This window comes from Anoplophora glabripennis, unplaced genomic scaffold (genome assembly GCF_000390285.2).
Source record: "Anoplophora glabripennis isolate ALB-LARVAE unplaced genomic scaffold, Agla_2.0 scaffold565, whole genome shotgun sequence".
NCBI classification, from domain to species: domain Eukaryota; kingdom Metazoa; phylum Arthropoda; class Insecta; order Coleoptera; family Cerambycidae; genus Anoplophora; species Anoplophora glabripennis.
Window position 1 is genome coordinate 130,141 of NW_019416824.1, and position 15,795 is coordinate 145,935.

Here is a 15,795-nt window from a genome sequence, read left to right on the forward strand (position 1 = left end):
GTTATTGCGCCATCAAGATCACCTTGCGTTTCGATGTCACCGTCCGACGAGCCTAATCGGTCGAAACAAACGCGACGCAACAGCCCACTTGATATGCAGGCGGCATTCCCCGTAATCGCACCTCTTGTAACCGACTGGTGTGACACCGTGCATAAAACTCAACATTTCGACGTCGAAATAGGCCAAAGTCGCCCGAGGGCCTTCTAGATAACAGAATAGAAGGCCGGACCGATCGGTTTCGATTGGATTTTATTTTGCAACTTTGAGAGGGATCGTCCGACTACTAGTAGGTGCCATCGACGCCCTGTATCATTAGTTATCGTCTTCGCCTGTCGACTTGTGGTAGAGGTCTTGTAAGTGCGATTGTTTTCTGTACTCACTCGCCGGGTTTTGTTCTTCGAAAGATAAACAGGGCGTCCCAGAATGTGGCGGGAGCTTCTCGTAAATACAATTTTTGTAACCAGTGTAAGTTTTGCCAACATTTTGTACTTTTTATTTAGTAAACTTTGCTCTACAAATGCGATTTAAACAGTTTTGTGACAAAGTTATTTTTTTTGTCAATTATGTGATTTTTTTAAGTTTTATATAGGTTAGTTTTATAAATAAGTGCGACAAATTTCAGGGGGTGATTCCCTGTGGAGAAATAAGGTAGGTCTTTTGAAAAAAAAAAATCGCGCTCGATGGTGCGAAAAAGTAGTTTTTAATTTATTTCTGAAATACCAAAAAAGTTACAGAAATTGAATTATGTAGGCTTTTTCTGCAATCGAGAAGGCACTCAGTAAACAATTTGTTGATTTTCCCCTATGGTTGCAAGGTGTAGAAAAAGCCACCCCTAAGACTTGTTTCATATGTAACTTTTTTTCTTAATAATATCTTACTATTTAAAAATTCATTTCAGATAGCCTGATTCATTCTAAACAAAAATGGTCTCTTGTAATTTTTTCGTAAAATTAATGATTTCTGAGCAAAGTAGGCGTTGTCACGTTGATATTTTGTAATGGCAACTTTAATTTCATTAAATATGAGAAAAAGCTAACTATTCTAAATTAATAAAAAGTACTCATCAAAAATCGATTACCTATCGAAAATTAAAGAAAAATCAAAATTTTGAAAAAAATTAAAATTTTCTTTTTCAAATTTCAAAAAAATTCTTTTTTTTCTCGACATTTGAAATATTCAATGTAAAATTGTAAAAATGAGGATGCAAAAATTTTTTTAAAAATTTTGACTTTTTTTCAAATTTCAAAAAAAAATCATTTTTTCTTGACATTTGAAATATTCAATGTAGAATTGTAAAAATGAGGACGCAAAATTTTTTTTTTAATTTTGAAAAATTGATTTTTTTAGGAAAACTGAATTGTTTTTCTAATTTCAAAAAAATTCAATTTTCTCGATATTTATATTCTATGTAAAATTGTAAAAATAAACAAATATTTTTTGAAAAATTTTGAAAAATAATTTTTTCAAAATTTTGATTTTTTTTATTGATGAGTTTTTAACGCGAAATTGTGAAGATTTTTAATACAATTTTTTACGATCCTAGAAAGGAAAACGGTTCGACCGACCGATTTACATTCCTCATGGGCATGTACTGAGCTAAAAAAAACCTTCAAGCACTGGTACTTTTCGCAATATTCGCATAGTCGTTGATTTTCCAAAGCAGCAGAAAAAGTCATTTTTTGTACTTTTTGAAATTAATACTTGAGTATACAGACTGTTACAAATTCGCTTCTCACTACAGATATCTCGGAAACGGTAAGAGATACAAACAAGCTTAAATGGGGTCAAAGTTGCGTAATCAGGGGACCACCATTATGCTTCTAAAAAATCAAGGCTAACATGATTAGTTTCTGAAATATTTGAAATTTTGGAAATCCGTTTTTATTTCATTACAGCCTTGTTTGAGGTGATTTTGAAAAAAAGAAAGAACACTTTCTCACGGCAACTTTCTGCCAAGGCTGAAATGAAACAAAAACGGATTTCCAAGATGTCGGTTTTTTTCAAATATTTCGAAAACTAATCATGTTAGCCTTGATTTTTTAGAAGCATAATATAGAGTTGGACGCGACTTTTTGTTTCGGCAAGCTTAATTTATCACTATAGATGCTAAATATTATGTATGTACAATAACACATTAGTTTCCACAGTCATAAAAATGGCGAGAAGATTGTTTACAGGCTGGTTAATTGTATAATTTTTACGTAAATTCACGTTTTCCCGTTGATTTCCACGAGAAAACAGGATAGTACTTTTTTTTCGTCTTCAAAAGACCTACAAAACTAGCCCTCGAGCGTCAAAAAATATTGATTAGATCAAAAATTATAAACATTTATGACTTTTGAATTAAACATTTATAAACTGCGTTATTATTACCAGTAGGTTTTGGCTTCGCATCCTCTCATTCCTTATCCACTGTCTAATAAATCTGGAATCGGTAAGTTAAATAATTATTTACCAGTTATGGCCTTATAAATTAACTAATTATTGGTCTGGACGATCCCGAGCATCTTCCACAATCGCACTTATTTTTTCATAGTAGATTTCATAATAATGCATTGAAATCTCTTTTTTTTTAATTTCAAATTTGCAACCTGTTTTTTTTCTATTTTTTAGCCTTAGTTGCAAAATGAAAATATACGACGCACGAGCGTGATATAGTTATATATTATTACATATTCGGAAAGCTTATGAAAAGAGTTTTAAGGTAAAAAAAATCGTCAAGATTCGTTGAAAAACAACGGAGTTACAGACTGTCAAATATATTATTTTCAAGCGAATTTCGCTTATTTAACGGCAGGACTATGAATATTATCGTCATTTTTTTCGGACTCGCTGTCGTCCGCTTCCCCCACCCTTCCGCCGCGCCACGGCTCGCCGAAAATCAAGCGACCCACTGACTTTTGACAATATTTCTGATGCACTTAACATACTTCCACAAATAAAATATTTTTACCTGGGAAAGTACTCGGGTTGCCGGTTATGACAGTATTTTTTTGCCGCTACCAACCTAATTTGTTTAACAATAGGCCGTCAATTTTGACAGTCTGTAACTCAGTTTTCAACGAATCTTGAGGATTTTTTTAACTTGAATCTCTTCATAAGCTTTCCGAATATGTAATAATATACAGGGTGAGTCAGTTTCTTGTACACAAATTTTAACAGAACACGTTTTTAAAAGGAAAAGTTCCTATAAACATATGTCGTAGAAGGCTTCGTTTCCGAGATACAGGGTGTTGAATATAATGTTTTTTTCTCGAATTTTCATTATAACTTATAAACGAATGATTAGATTTTTTTCATGTTTGGGAGATAATGCCTATTAATTAAGGGGCATAAAACAAGCGATAAGAATGTTCAAAAACTTGCACAGTGGCGGAGTGGAGGGGGCGCTCAGCCTCTTTCTTCATCAGAACTTCTACGCCAATGACTATTTAAAAAAAAAACTGTTAGTTTCATTATCTACATACAGTTTAACGAAAATAAATATCTTCTGTTTCGAAATTCCTGAACGTTTCCGAGTTATTTTGATTTTTAGTGTTTGTTGTGGCACTAAATTAAGTAATTTATTTATTACCAATTATTATCGGCTAAATATTTAATTCTTTCAACGAAACCTACCTAAATATGGTTTGTTAAGGATTCTAAAAAGCCGAAATCTCCTATTCTTTATCTCTTTCCAATGCAGTCAAAATAAATATTTGTTATATCAAGCCATACTCAAATACAAGACTTTTATAAGTTGAAATCTATTTAGTACACTAATTTTAACAATTCTTATTTATTATGTGCTGCGTAAATACTAATGTACTGAAACTAAATTGCAAAAAAAATATTGAATGAACATTGATGTTAATGTTTATGGAGAAATTTTTTGAATTTATAACAATATTTAATTAACAACTTCTTAAAACCTTTTGGCGACTGCACAACAATGTATTGTATGTATGTAATGTAACAGATTTCAACTTATAAAAGTCTTGTATTTGAGTATAGTTTGATATAACAAATATTTATTTTGACTACAATGAAAAGGGATAAAGAATAACAGATTTCGGCTTTTTGGAATCCCTAACAAACCATATTTAGGTAGGTATCGTTGAAAGAATTAAATATTTTACCGATAATTGATAATAAATAAATTATTACTTAATTTAGTACCACAATAAACACTAAAAATCAAAATAACACGGAAACGCACAGGAATTTCGAAACGGAAGAAGGAACATTATTTTTGTTAAACTGTATGTAGATAATGAAAACAACAGTTTTTTTTAAAGTCATTGGCGTAGAAGTTCTGTTTTAGAAGGGGTTGAGCACCCCCTCCACTCCGCCACTATGCAAGTTTTTGAACATTCTTATCGCTTGTTTTATGCCCCTTAATTAATAGACATTATCTCCCAAACATGAAAAAAATCTAATCATTCGTTTATAAGTTATAATGAAAATTCGAGAAAAAAAATTATATTCAACACCCTGTATCTCGGAAACGAAGCCTTCTACGATATATGTTTATAGGAACTTTTCCTTTTAAAAACGTATTCTGTTAAAATTTGTGTACATGAAACTAACTCACCCTGTATATTATTACATATTCGGAAAGCTTGTGAAGCTTGTGTAAGTTAAAAAAAAAAACCTCAAGATTCNTACTAATGTACTGCAACTAAATTACAAAAAAAAAACATTGAATGAACATTGATGTTAATGTTTATGGAGAAATTTTTTGAATTTATAACAATATTTAATTAACAACTTCTTAAAACTTTTTGGCAACTGCACAATAATGTATTGTATGTATGTAATGTAACAGATTTCAACTTATAAAAGTCTTGTATTTGAGTATAGCTTGATATAACAAATATTTATTTTGACTACATTGGAAAGGGATAAAGAATAACAGATTTCGGCTTTTTAGAATCCCTAACAAACCATATTTGGGTAGGTTTCGTTGAAAAAATTAAATATTTAGCCGATAATTGATAATAAATAAATTATTACTTAATTTAGTACCACAACAAACACTAAAAATCAAAATAACTCGGAAACGCACAGGAATTTCGAAACGGTAGAAGGGACATTATTTTTGTTAAACTGTATGTAGATAATGAAAATAACAGTTTTATTTTTAAAATAGTAATTGGCGTAGAAGTTCTATTTAAGAAAGGGGTTGATCACCCCCTCCACTCCGCCGCTGTGAAAGTTTTTGAACATTCTTATCGCTTGTTTTATGCCCCTTAATTAATAGGCATTATCTTACCAAACATGAAAAAAATCTAAGCATTCGTTTATAAGTTATAATTCGAGAAAAAAAAATTATATTCAACACCCTGTATCTCGGAAACGAAGCCTTCTACGACATATGTTTATAGGAACTTTTCTTTTTAAAAACATGTGTTGTATCTCCCATTAAAGTTTGTCTACAAAAAACTGACTCACCCTGTACATATAGCTATATCACGCTCGTGCGTCGTATATTTCATTTTGCAACTAAGGCTAAAAAATTTAAAATATTTCCAGGTTGCAAATTTCAAATTAAAAAAAAAATTATAGATTTCAATGTATTATGATGAAATCTACCATGAAAAAAACAGTGCGATTGTGGAAGATCCTCTGGATCGTCCAGACTAATAATTAGTTAAATTGTTTCTGTTTATAACTTCTGATCTAATCAATATTTTTTGACGCTCGAGGGCTAATTTTCTAGATCTTTTGAAGACGAAAAAAAAGTACCTACTCTACTGTTTTCTATCGAATTTACGTAAAAATTATATAATTAACCAGCCTGTAAGTAATTTTCCCGCATTTTTATGACTGTGGAAACTAATATGCTATTGTACATAATATTTAGCATCTATAGTGATAAATTCAGCTTACCGAAACAAAAAGTCGCGAAATGGTCATTTTCCAGCTGAATTTAAAAAGGTTAAAAGCATTTCAATGAAGAACAAACGTATTTTTCATAAGTGCGACACTAAATTGTATGTACCTATTAGAAACAGTTGTATATATAACCCCTTCAACCTATTCAATCAGGTTTAGTGATTTTTAGTCGATGGTGTGGACGATGCAATGAATGTTGATTGCCTATACTCGTCTGTCACGAAGCCTGTAGTCGTTTATCAAGGCTGTGTACAAATTTTTACCAGCACCTTCGTCGCTTATTTAAATTTGAATATAGGCAACCAGTACTACTCGACATCAATTCGCTGGTTGCCTAACCATTATTTAAGGCCTGGGAAAAGTATTATACCACAGAATCAGTGCCTTGACACGAAGTTGAGCAATATCGGGTGTCTCAATGGAAATATTCCACTCGGCAAACAAAACACTACCACCAACAATGAAACAAATGAGTAAAACGAAATACAATTACTTACCACGACAACAGATATTCACACAAACCGATTCTTTCGTAACTTCACAACGTTATAACTAACGAAAACGCCACTTTCAGGCACTCTCTCTGTCCCTGGTCAACCCCTTCGCGCTGCAGAACGCCCCGACGGCGGCGCTGACCAACCTGGCAACGTCGGCTTCCGCCTCGGCCCCCCCGCGGCCCGTCTCCCACATCGCGGACCTACGCAAGAAACAACAGAAGGTCGAGCAGCTGTCGCAGTCGGAGAAGCTACTCGCAGGGGATGACGACACGGACGGGAATCTCTCGGTCGAGGGAGCCGATGACGGCGACAACGAGGCGGCGCCTACTCTGCTCCAGAAGAAGATCGGGAAGATCCTGAGGAAGATCAGGTTCTTCTCCACGTTGGCCAACGCGTCCGGCGGAAACGGGGGGCACGGCGACGGGAACGTGGATGAGACCGGTTCCAGCTTAAGGTAAGGTGGTGGTTTCTATGAAGAGGCGTTTCTTTGGGGCGAGTTTTTTTCCCAAATAGAATAGACTTGAGGTGCATCACGAGGAACATAAGTTCTATAACTAATAAAATGAATAATATCCATTGTACTCTCTCCAATTGAATATTGTAAATATTCTCCAAATACTCCAAAGTTTTTTTTTCCAAAATTAGAATGCTCTAGGAGCAATTAAAATATTTAAAAAAAATTATCCAAAAAACTTTGCCTTTTTTTCGTCAATTATTGCTATTTCGCAACATCGGTAATAAATTTTAAACTTACAGTATATTGTGCAAAATTCAATTCTAAATCTTTTTGTCCTCTTCAATATTCTTCCAAAATGCATAGGCCCCAAGATATAAGTAAAAAGCTCAGATAAAATAGGTAGTTTTTAAAAATTTTTAAAACATTTTTGCAATTTTGAAAATGTTCCGGTTCTCGCCCAGATCTAGGAATATTCACTTTTATTAAGTGAGTTGTACTGAAGGTAATACAGCAAAAATTAGCTTGCCCCTCCCCTTACATCCAAGAAGAGGGATATTTCGATAGATCCGCACTTATACCTTTAATTCTTTTCACATGGCTCTCTCTTCGAATTCAAAATAAGGGAACATTTTTAGAGCGATTTGTCTGGATTTAACAAGTGCTTGTAGAATATGATAAAACTGTATACGTATTGATTTTAATTTCTTTCCCAGCTTATCTTATCTTATCTTTGTTTAAATATTATTTTAGTAACAGATAGCAATTATTGGTACAGCATCGTGGCTTTCGATTATGTAAATTCCATCAATCTTCAGGTGTCCCGCAAGGGCCAATCCTGGGGACACTGATGTTTGCTATGTTTATTAATGACCTAATTGAATGTCTCGATGACAATTATTTACTCTATGCGAACGACCTTACGTAGTTCTTGGGAGATAAAAATCCTCTACTAATTGTAATAGATTGCAAGATAATTGGACAACTTATATAGGTAGTTGCTGTTCAAATAATCACCCATTTCCGAATACCGTTTGTCCTGAAACTTTCAAATATCTCGAGAGATAAATCTACAAAAAAAAATGACCAATATCAAAGGACCCCGCACAAATCTTATGGAAATTGGGTCCCGGTCAAATTCGCTGAATTCTTGATATGTGATAGAGTTCATCATACTGGTCAATTGTCTCAATGGCCACAAAGCTCAAAAATGGATAGTTTTGCCGGTACAGAGCTTTAAAGCTCCGAATATCCTCCACGGATTTATGTATATGCGCAGTGTGTATAGACTTTTGAAATAGCCTATTTCATTTTTTTTATTATCTAGGTTTATATTTTTGAGGTTGCTGAATTCAGATCTGTTGTTAGATTTTCAAAATTGACAGTTGGCAGCTGTCAAATAGCTGTCAATGTGCTATAATAAAGCCAAAAACTTGTTTTTTTATGTTTTATCTTTCTTTTTTTTTAGTTCGATAAGTTCAAAGACGATATCAAATCAATAACAATGACTATCGGCAGCTGTCATTTAGCTGTCAACAATTCTTCAAAGTCCGGTAATAAAGTCAAAAAATTATTTTTTGTTTATAACTTCAAGTTTTTTAGATAAGTGAATATAAATATGATATAAAATTATGTAGTCATCAGCTTACAGCTGTCAACAAGCTGTCAACTAACTGTCAAAATGCAATAATAAAGTCAAAAAGTTACTTTTTTTAAAAAGCTTTAAGTTGCTTAGATCACTGAGTTCAAAAGTGATGTCATAAACTTATATCATGTTTGATTTCTTATCCACAAAGTTAAGCACAAAAAATAAGTTACTTGCTCTATTATTGCATTTTGACAGTTAGTTGACAGCTTGTTGACAGCTGTAAGCTGATGACTACATAATTTTATATCATATTTATATTCACTTATCTAAAAAACTTGAAGTTATAAACAAAAAATAATTTTTTGACTTTATTACCGGACTTTGAAGAATTGTTGACAGCTAAATGACAGCTGCCGATAGTCATTGTTATTGATTTGATATCGTCTTTGAACTTATCGAACTAAAAAAAAAAAAAAATAAATCATAAAAAAACAAGTTTCTGGCTTTATTATAGCAAATTGACAGCTAGTTGACAGCTGCCAACTGTCAATTTTGAAAATCTAACAACAGATCTGAATTCAGCAACCTCAAAAATATAAACCTAGATAATAAAAAAAATGAAATAGGCTATTTCAAAAGTCTATACACACTGCGCATATACATAAATCCGTGGAGGATATTCGGAGCTTTAAAGCTCTGTACCGGCCAAACTATCCATTTTTGAGCTTTGTGGCCATTGAGACAATTGACCAGTATGATGAACTCTATCACATATCAAAAATTCAGCGAATTTGACCGGGACCCAATTTCCATAAGATTTGTGCGGGGTCCTTTAAATCGTTCTACGGAGGGAATACAGTATTGCTAAAATTAGTCCTCCTTTCCCCCCTCTTTATAGGCGGGGTGAGGGGTAACTTTGAAATCTTAAATAGGAACTTCTATTTTTTGTTGCAAATTCGGATTCTTCGGCTAAAAGTACGTACCTAGGATTTTTTTTTCGATTTATGATAGATATCGCTGTAATCGACGAAATTCAATTTTTTTCGATTTCTCCTACCGAGACCTATGCATACGATTCTGCGACACGTTTAAAATAAAAAGTTCCGCGTTTTCACTATAAGTAATCAAAATTAGTCTTAAAACGAATTTTATTTCTCGAATTTTACTCGCCTTTAATGCTAAATTATCGTTTAACGAACGTATTAGTTTGAGAAGTTTGTTTTTTAAAGTTTAGGCTTTATTTTGCGTAATGCTAAAGCCTTAGAATGGAAGAAAAATATGAATTTTGTTCTATTATTTTGGGACATAGTGTACATTGTATGTAGTAGCATGTGTACGTTGCAAACTAAAATTTGCATGGATTGTTTTGAATCCACACCAAATTTCATTAAAATCGGTTCCATAACTTTCGCAAAATAATTTTTTGAAGTTTTGAAAAATTTTTTTGAATTTTCAATATGTTGCACAGCCTCAAATAAAGCACCTAGATCCTTGAAAATTTTTTCACATAGACAAGACCGATCAACCTTTCAAATGGTTTTTGAAAAATTGAAATCGGTCACAGTAAATTTTTAAAGTTAACACCCTTTTTTTTATTTTTAAACGATTAGATTACATTTATCAATTTGCAATTTAGTTTTTTTCAAAAATTATAATTTTAAAGTACTCGGAAAGACACTTCTTTTTTTAAAAAAAGTTAAATTACGTTTATTGGTTCTCGCGATATAACCGGTCAAAGTTTATCTGCATTTACCGTTAATTTATAAACAATTTAGCAATAATCTTTGATCCAGTGGCTTCGTTTTTCCGAGTTCTAAGCTGAAAAAAATTTCATATCCATAAGTTATCGGCAACATAGATAAATCAGCGGAAAAGCTGTCGCTCGCACTCGCGAAAAGTGACTCAAAACACGAAAAGTGGGGGAGGGGGGCTTTCGCTCCGAGATGAATTCGGAGTTTCAAAATGCGAAGGTACGAAAAAAATGACATTATCTCGGCTTCTAATGGCCCATTTCGATCTTTTTTTTTAATCCGATGTCTCGCGAGCCAAGGAATTCGAATATCGCAATCGTCAACTCTAATTTGCACATATTCTTATAAACAAAGTTTATTATTTATGCATTAAGTATATTGTATATTTTAACTTATGCTATTGCATTTTTTCAATGAAAAAATTGTTTACGGAAATATTTCAACACTGAATATGAATGTATTTAGTTATAATTATTACAATTATTTAAATAATTTTTGTTTAAACAAATTAAAAACAATATTTTTTTAATTTGGAAATTAATATTTTTGTTAAATAGATAAAATTCTAGATACTTTATTTGAGGTGCAGCATTTTGAATATTCGAATTTTTTTTTGTTCAAAAAATTATTTTGCGAAAACTATCGAACCTATTTTAATGAAATTTGGTGTGTTGTTTTATTATACTCTCAAGTTTTTTTTACCAAAATTAGAATGCCCTCGGAGCAATTAAAATATCTTAAAAAAAATTATCCAAAAAACTTGATTATTTTGCCTTTTTTTTCATCAATTACTGCTATTTTGCAACATCGGTAATAAATTTAAACATTTTTAACTTACAGTATATTGTGCAAAATTCAATTCTAAAACTTTTTTTCCTCTTCAATATTCTTCCAAAATGCATAGGTTCCAAGTTATAAGTAAAAAAACTCAGATAAAATAGGTGTTTTTTTAAATGTTTTAAAAATTTTTGCAATTTTGAAATTGTTCCGGACCTCGCCCAGATCTAGGGATATACACTTTTATTATTCGAGTTCTCCTGAAGGTAATCCAGAAAAAATTTGCTTTCCCTCTCTCACGAGCGGTCTATCTCAAACTAAAGTGGGTATCATAGATAAAATGACGCCACATCGCAATGACGTGTCGTTTCAACATATTACTCCATATTATGCAAGATTTATTTTTCTGAAAGGAAATATTACCGTAAAAACAGAACTCATAACAATTTTTATAAGTATATATTTTTTTCTTCATTTAGTAACACCACCATCCAAACTACCACGGAGGGGAACACTAACCTGAACGACACCCTTGACGGAACACCGGATATCTCCGAGAACGACGTCAGAACGAGCGAAGAAATTACCACGGAACGTACCAGGACCTTCCAGAAGGTCATCTACCCCCACTCCAAGCACGACGCCCCGTTCAAGGTCAGCTTCGACGTCAACGAGAAGATCGTGAACCGACCGGACACTGAGGATGTCGCGGAACACAGCCAGAACATTCAAATGGTGGAAGATATGAGCAGGCTGGGACAGATCGGCGTATTTTTCGCGGAGATAGTGGGGAGTATAGTGGGACTGATCTATGGGGCAGCTGCCCATATCACTAGCAATACGAACGGAGGAAAACATTTGGAATAGACAAATATTTTTTCTAAATATACATTTTGTATTATTATTTTTGTCCAAATATTAGTTAGTAGATGTTAATTAAAATTAATTTATTTGATATTTTGTTTCTTCCGTTTGCTATTCGGAAATAGTTTTTGGTATAGTTGTTACGATGTCAATTGGAACCCGTAAATCTTAAAGCACAGGACCGTATGCACTTCTCCTGAAATTTCTTCTTATGCTTTGACCATGATGTGTCTCGTAATTTATACTCAACTAGCAATTCGGCGAGTTCGGTATTGGTAAACTAGTCCGCCTGATGTAGAATTGACGGCGGCGCGCTGGTCATCAAAGCAAACCTGTATTGGTCTACTAGGTCGTAAATATTTTTTTTGCATGGTACACGGGTTCACTTAGCTTTGCCGCTTTGCCAGTGCCGTGCAGAGCATTGCTTGGCGGGGTATGTTGTTGGTATAATACGTATTATTATTTATTAGTTGATATTATTATTTGTTCATATCGTAACCAGTAAAGGGTAATAGTTATTAAAATAAATGTTATATAAGTAATTATCTAGTAATTTAGCGTGGCTCTCTGGAGACTCTTTGAAGCGGAGGATAACGAAATAACTCGGGAAAATCCCCAAATAGTGGAACCGGTTTTTGTCGAAAGTATCGAAACAAACTCAGAGTTTAAAAACAATGATTTACACGTAAAAAGTCAACGTATTATATTAAATATATATGAATGTTTGAAAATTGAAAATAGTGAACAATAAAATGCCTACTAATAATTTTTTCACGTTCAAACTCTGATTCGACAGGAGTATTAGTCAATTTACTGCTATGAATTGTATCCATGTGGATGGGAAGATAACAACTTTGCTTAACAGGTTGTTGAGTAAACGTACATACTTTGCTCAGTACTTTACGATTAGATAAGCTTTTGTTTGTTAAATATATTTTTCGAGTAATTCTACAGATCTGTTTACTGTTGCCCAATTTTATTACCGTATCACATTTCTCTGGCACCTTCAACTGTACCTTAATTTCATAAATGCTACGTATATTAGCATATATGTACAGAGTGGCCAAATGAAAACGAAACAGCCATTTTCAGGAACTGCGTCAAGATTGTAGAAAAACGCTCAGACCCGTCGATTTTAGATTAAAGGGGGACATTCTTTGCTGGTATTTTTGACTTTCACCACCAAGCAAGAATATGCATCACCCCAACATATTTAAATGGCATTGGGGGTTGAGTAATATTTCTTTTGAAAGCTCTTACAATTCCCTTTACAACATACTTTAAATTTTATAATTCCGCCCAATACTTATTAAGAATTTTTAATAAGTTGAAACTTATGTACAAACAATTAGTAACGGTAAAAATGTCAAGTCATTCGAGTTAAGTACGCCAATGGTATAAATTTAGTATTCCTTGCGTTACATTGGTTTTTGGCGATTTGTTATCACTTTCGTAAAAAAACACAAATGTAAAAAACAGAAATTAATGCTATACACACACAATGAACGTAAAATTAGTGGATTCCAAATTATTTTCTAGTATTATTTGGAAGCGTTGGTTGGTAGTTTATTTAATTGTGTTTTTGAAAATTAAACACAATGATTTATTCCATTGCGGAAAGGGTACATATCATTTCGCTTTACTTTATGAACAATAAATGTGCGAATAGAACAGCTCAGCTATTTAATGAACAACATCAAGATCGACATGTCAGGAGGGAATGTCTGGGATCAACCGAACTAGCATACAAACCATTTTGAAGAATAAATTCCATCCATACAAAATACATTTAGTCCAGGAACTTCATGAGGATGATTATGACCGCCGTTTGCAATTTTGCGAAATAATGAGTGCGAGCGAGTAGGGAACGATCCACGGTTCCTTTTTAACATCTGTTTTTCTGATGAATGCAGTTTTTTCTTGAACGGGACGGCAAATCGTCACAGTTGCCGCTATTGGTCCGATTCAAACCCAAGAATTTTTCACGAGGTGCATACACAGCATCCGGAAAAATTAAATGTATGGGCTGGAATTTTCGGTGACCGGCTGGTGGGTCCTTTTTTTCTACCTGGTAATTTGACTGGCCAAATGTATTTGCAATTACTGAAAGAGGCTATTGACCCTGCCTCGACTGATATTATTGAAAATGTTCCAGAGTATGATGAAGATCATTTGATTTTTCAACAGGATGGTACTCCTCCGCATTATGCGTTAATTGTCCGTCAGTATCTGAACCAACGTTTTCTACGGAATTGGATTAGGGGAAGAGTCAGCATTGAGTGGCCTCTACAATCACCGGATTTATCGCCCCTTGATTTTTTTTTGTGGGGATACCTAAAAAGTAAAATCTATAAGACACAGCCGGAAGATTTGCGTCAAAGAATCGTCGACGAATGCCGTCGAATCACTCCGAAAATGCGTTTCGAACAAAATCTTTATTCTTGTATGGAAGCGGGCGGTCATCAGTTTGAACATTTGATCAACTAAGTAGTAAGTGAACAACTAAACATAATTTAAATTTTAAAATGTAAATTCTTTTCAAAGTATTGGGCGGAACTATAAAATTTAAAGTATGTTTGTTATAAAGAGAATTGTAAGAGCTTTCAAAAGAAATATTACTCAACCCCCAATGCCATTTAAATATTTTAGGATGATGCTTACCCTTGCTTGGGGGTGAAAGTGGCGGAGTCAAAAATACCAGCAAAGAATGACCCCCTTCAATCTAAAATCGACGGGACTGAGCGTTTTTCTACAATCTTGACGCAGTTCCCGAAAATGGCTCTGTTTCGTTTTCATTTGGCCACCCTGTATCTTACTTTATTCTATAAAATAAGTAGAAATTTTGCTGTCCACCACGGACTGTCTTTCGTCGTGAAGGATGATTGTATAAATTCAAATTTCAGCTACATCTTCTTCAAAAAACAACATATTGCTAGTGAAATTTGATACAGGCAAGTTTTTAAGAGTACTTGAACAGTGTTGTTAGTTTTTGACCATCTGCTAGAGGGCGCTGGCTACCACCTCTCTTAGTAACGTTTGATTACGTTATTTTGTTTCAATTAAAATGTAAATTTTAACTTTCCACAAGAAAGTGCTCTTGTTAGAATCGCTTCTTTCGCGGTACTATTAAAAATGTTAGTTAACAAATCATCGCTATGTAAACATGTAATTATATCGGATAAAAACAGATATTATTAGATTTTAATGACTTAAATCGTAATTATCTCGTTTTAATAATTAAACAATAACATCAACTATTTGTCGTCGGATTTACAGTTGCTCCAAGTATTTTGTTCACGGAATGTTAAATAAATAGTTTACTAGTGGATTTAAATACAGGGTGTTTTGAAATCGGTACCACACATTTCGACATTGATAGGACATCGAAAATTAAGGACATTTATTCTTATAGGGGCCTATTGTCGCTTGTTTTTGAGAAACAGGGGCTCAAGAATTAAATTTCAATCACATTTAAAAATATATATATATGGTACACGGGTTCACTTAGCTTTGCCAGTTGCAGTGCAGAGCATGGCTTGGCGGGGTATGTTGTTGGTATAATACGTATTANATATATATATATATATATATATATATTGATACCCGTGGACCATTCGAAAGCGTCGCAAAAATGTTCTAATTTTTTTTCGCTTATCGTTCAGTTTTTGTGACTAGTTTATATTTCTGTGGTTTAAATCCACGAAAAAATCAGTGCAATTTTGTCTAGGGTACCCCCCAAGAAAAAAAAATGCTCTGGTATTTTTTTCGTTGCCATAGTAACATCGCTTGTTTGGATACAAAATAGAAGTGTCAAATTTTCGACAGTATTTTTTCATTCCATTAAAACTGACACTAACATAACTTTTTAAAGAAGCGAATTTGTACTAAGGCAAACCAAATTTCAACGAATTACCTTGTTTTTTTGGAAAAGATAAGTATAAACTTGATTTAAAAAGTCCGTATCTAAAAAAACAGAAGACGTTCGGC

The 15,795-nt window shown here is 33.3% G+C and overlaps 1 protein-coding gene across 1 annotated transcript; it reads left to right on the forward strand.

Moving 5' to 3' along the window:
• The first annotated feature begins 94 nt into the window (after positions 1–94).
• Positions 95–11,831, forward strand: LOC108909225. The gene is made up of 3 exons (XM_023455516.1): positions 95–465; positions 6,452–6,828; positions 11,424–11,831. The coding sequence occupies exons 1-3, from the start codon at positions 424–426 to the stop codon at positions 11,809–11,811; spliced, it is 807 nt and encodes a 268-aa protein (XP_023311284.1). The 5' UTR covers positions 95–423; the 3' UTR covers positions 11,812–11,831.
• Positions 11,832–15,795: the final 3,964 nt, after the last annotated feature.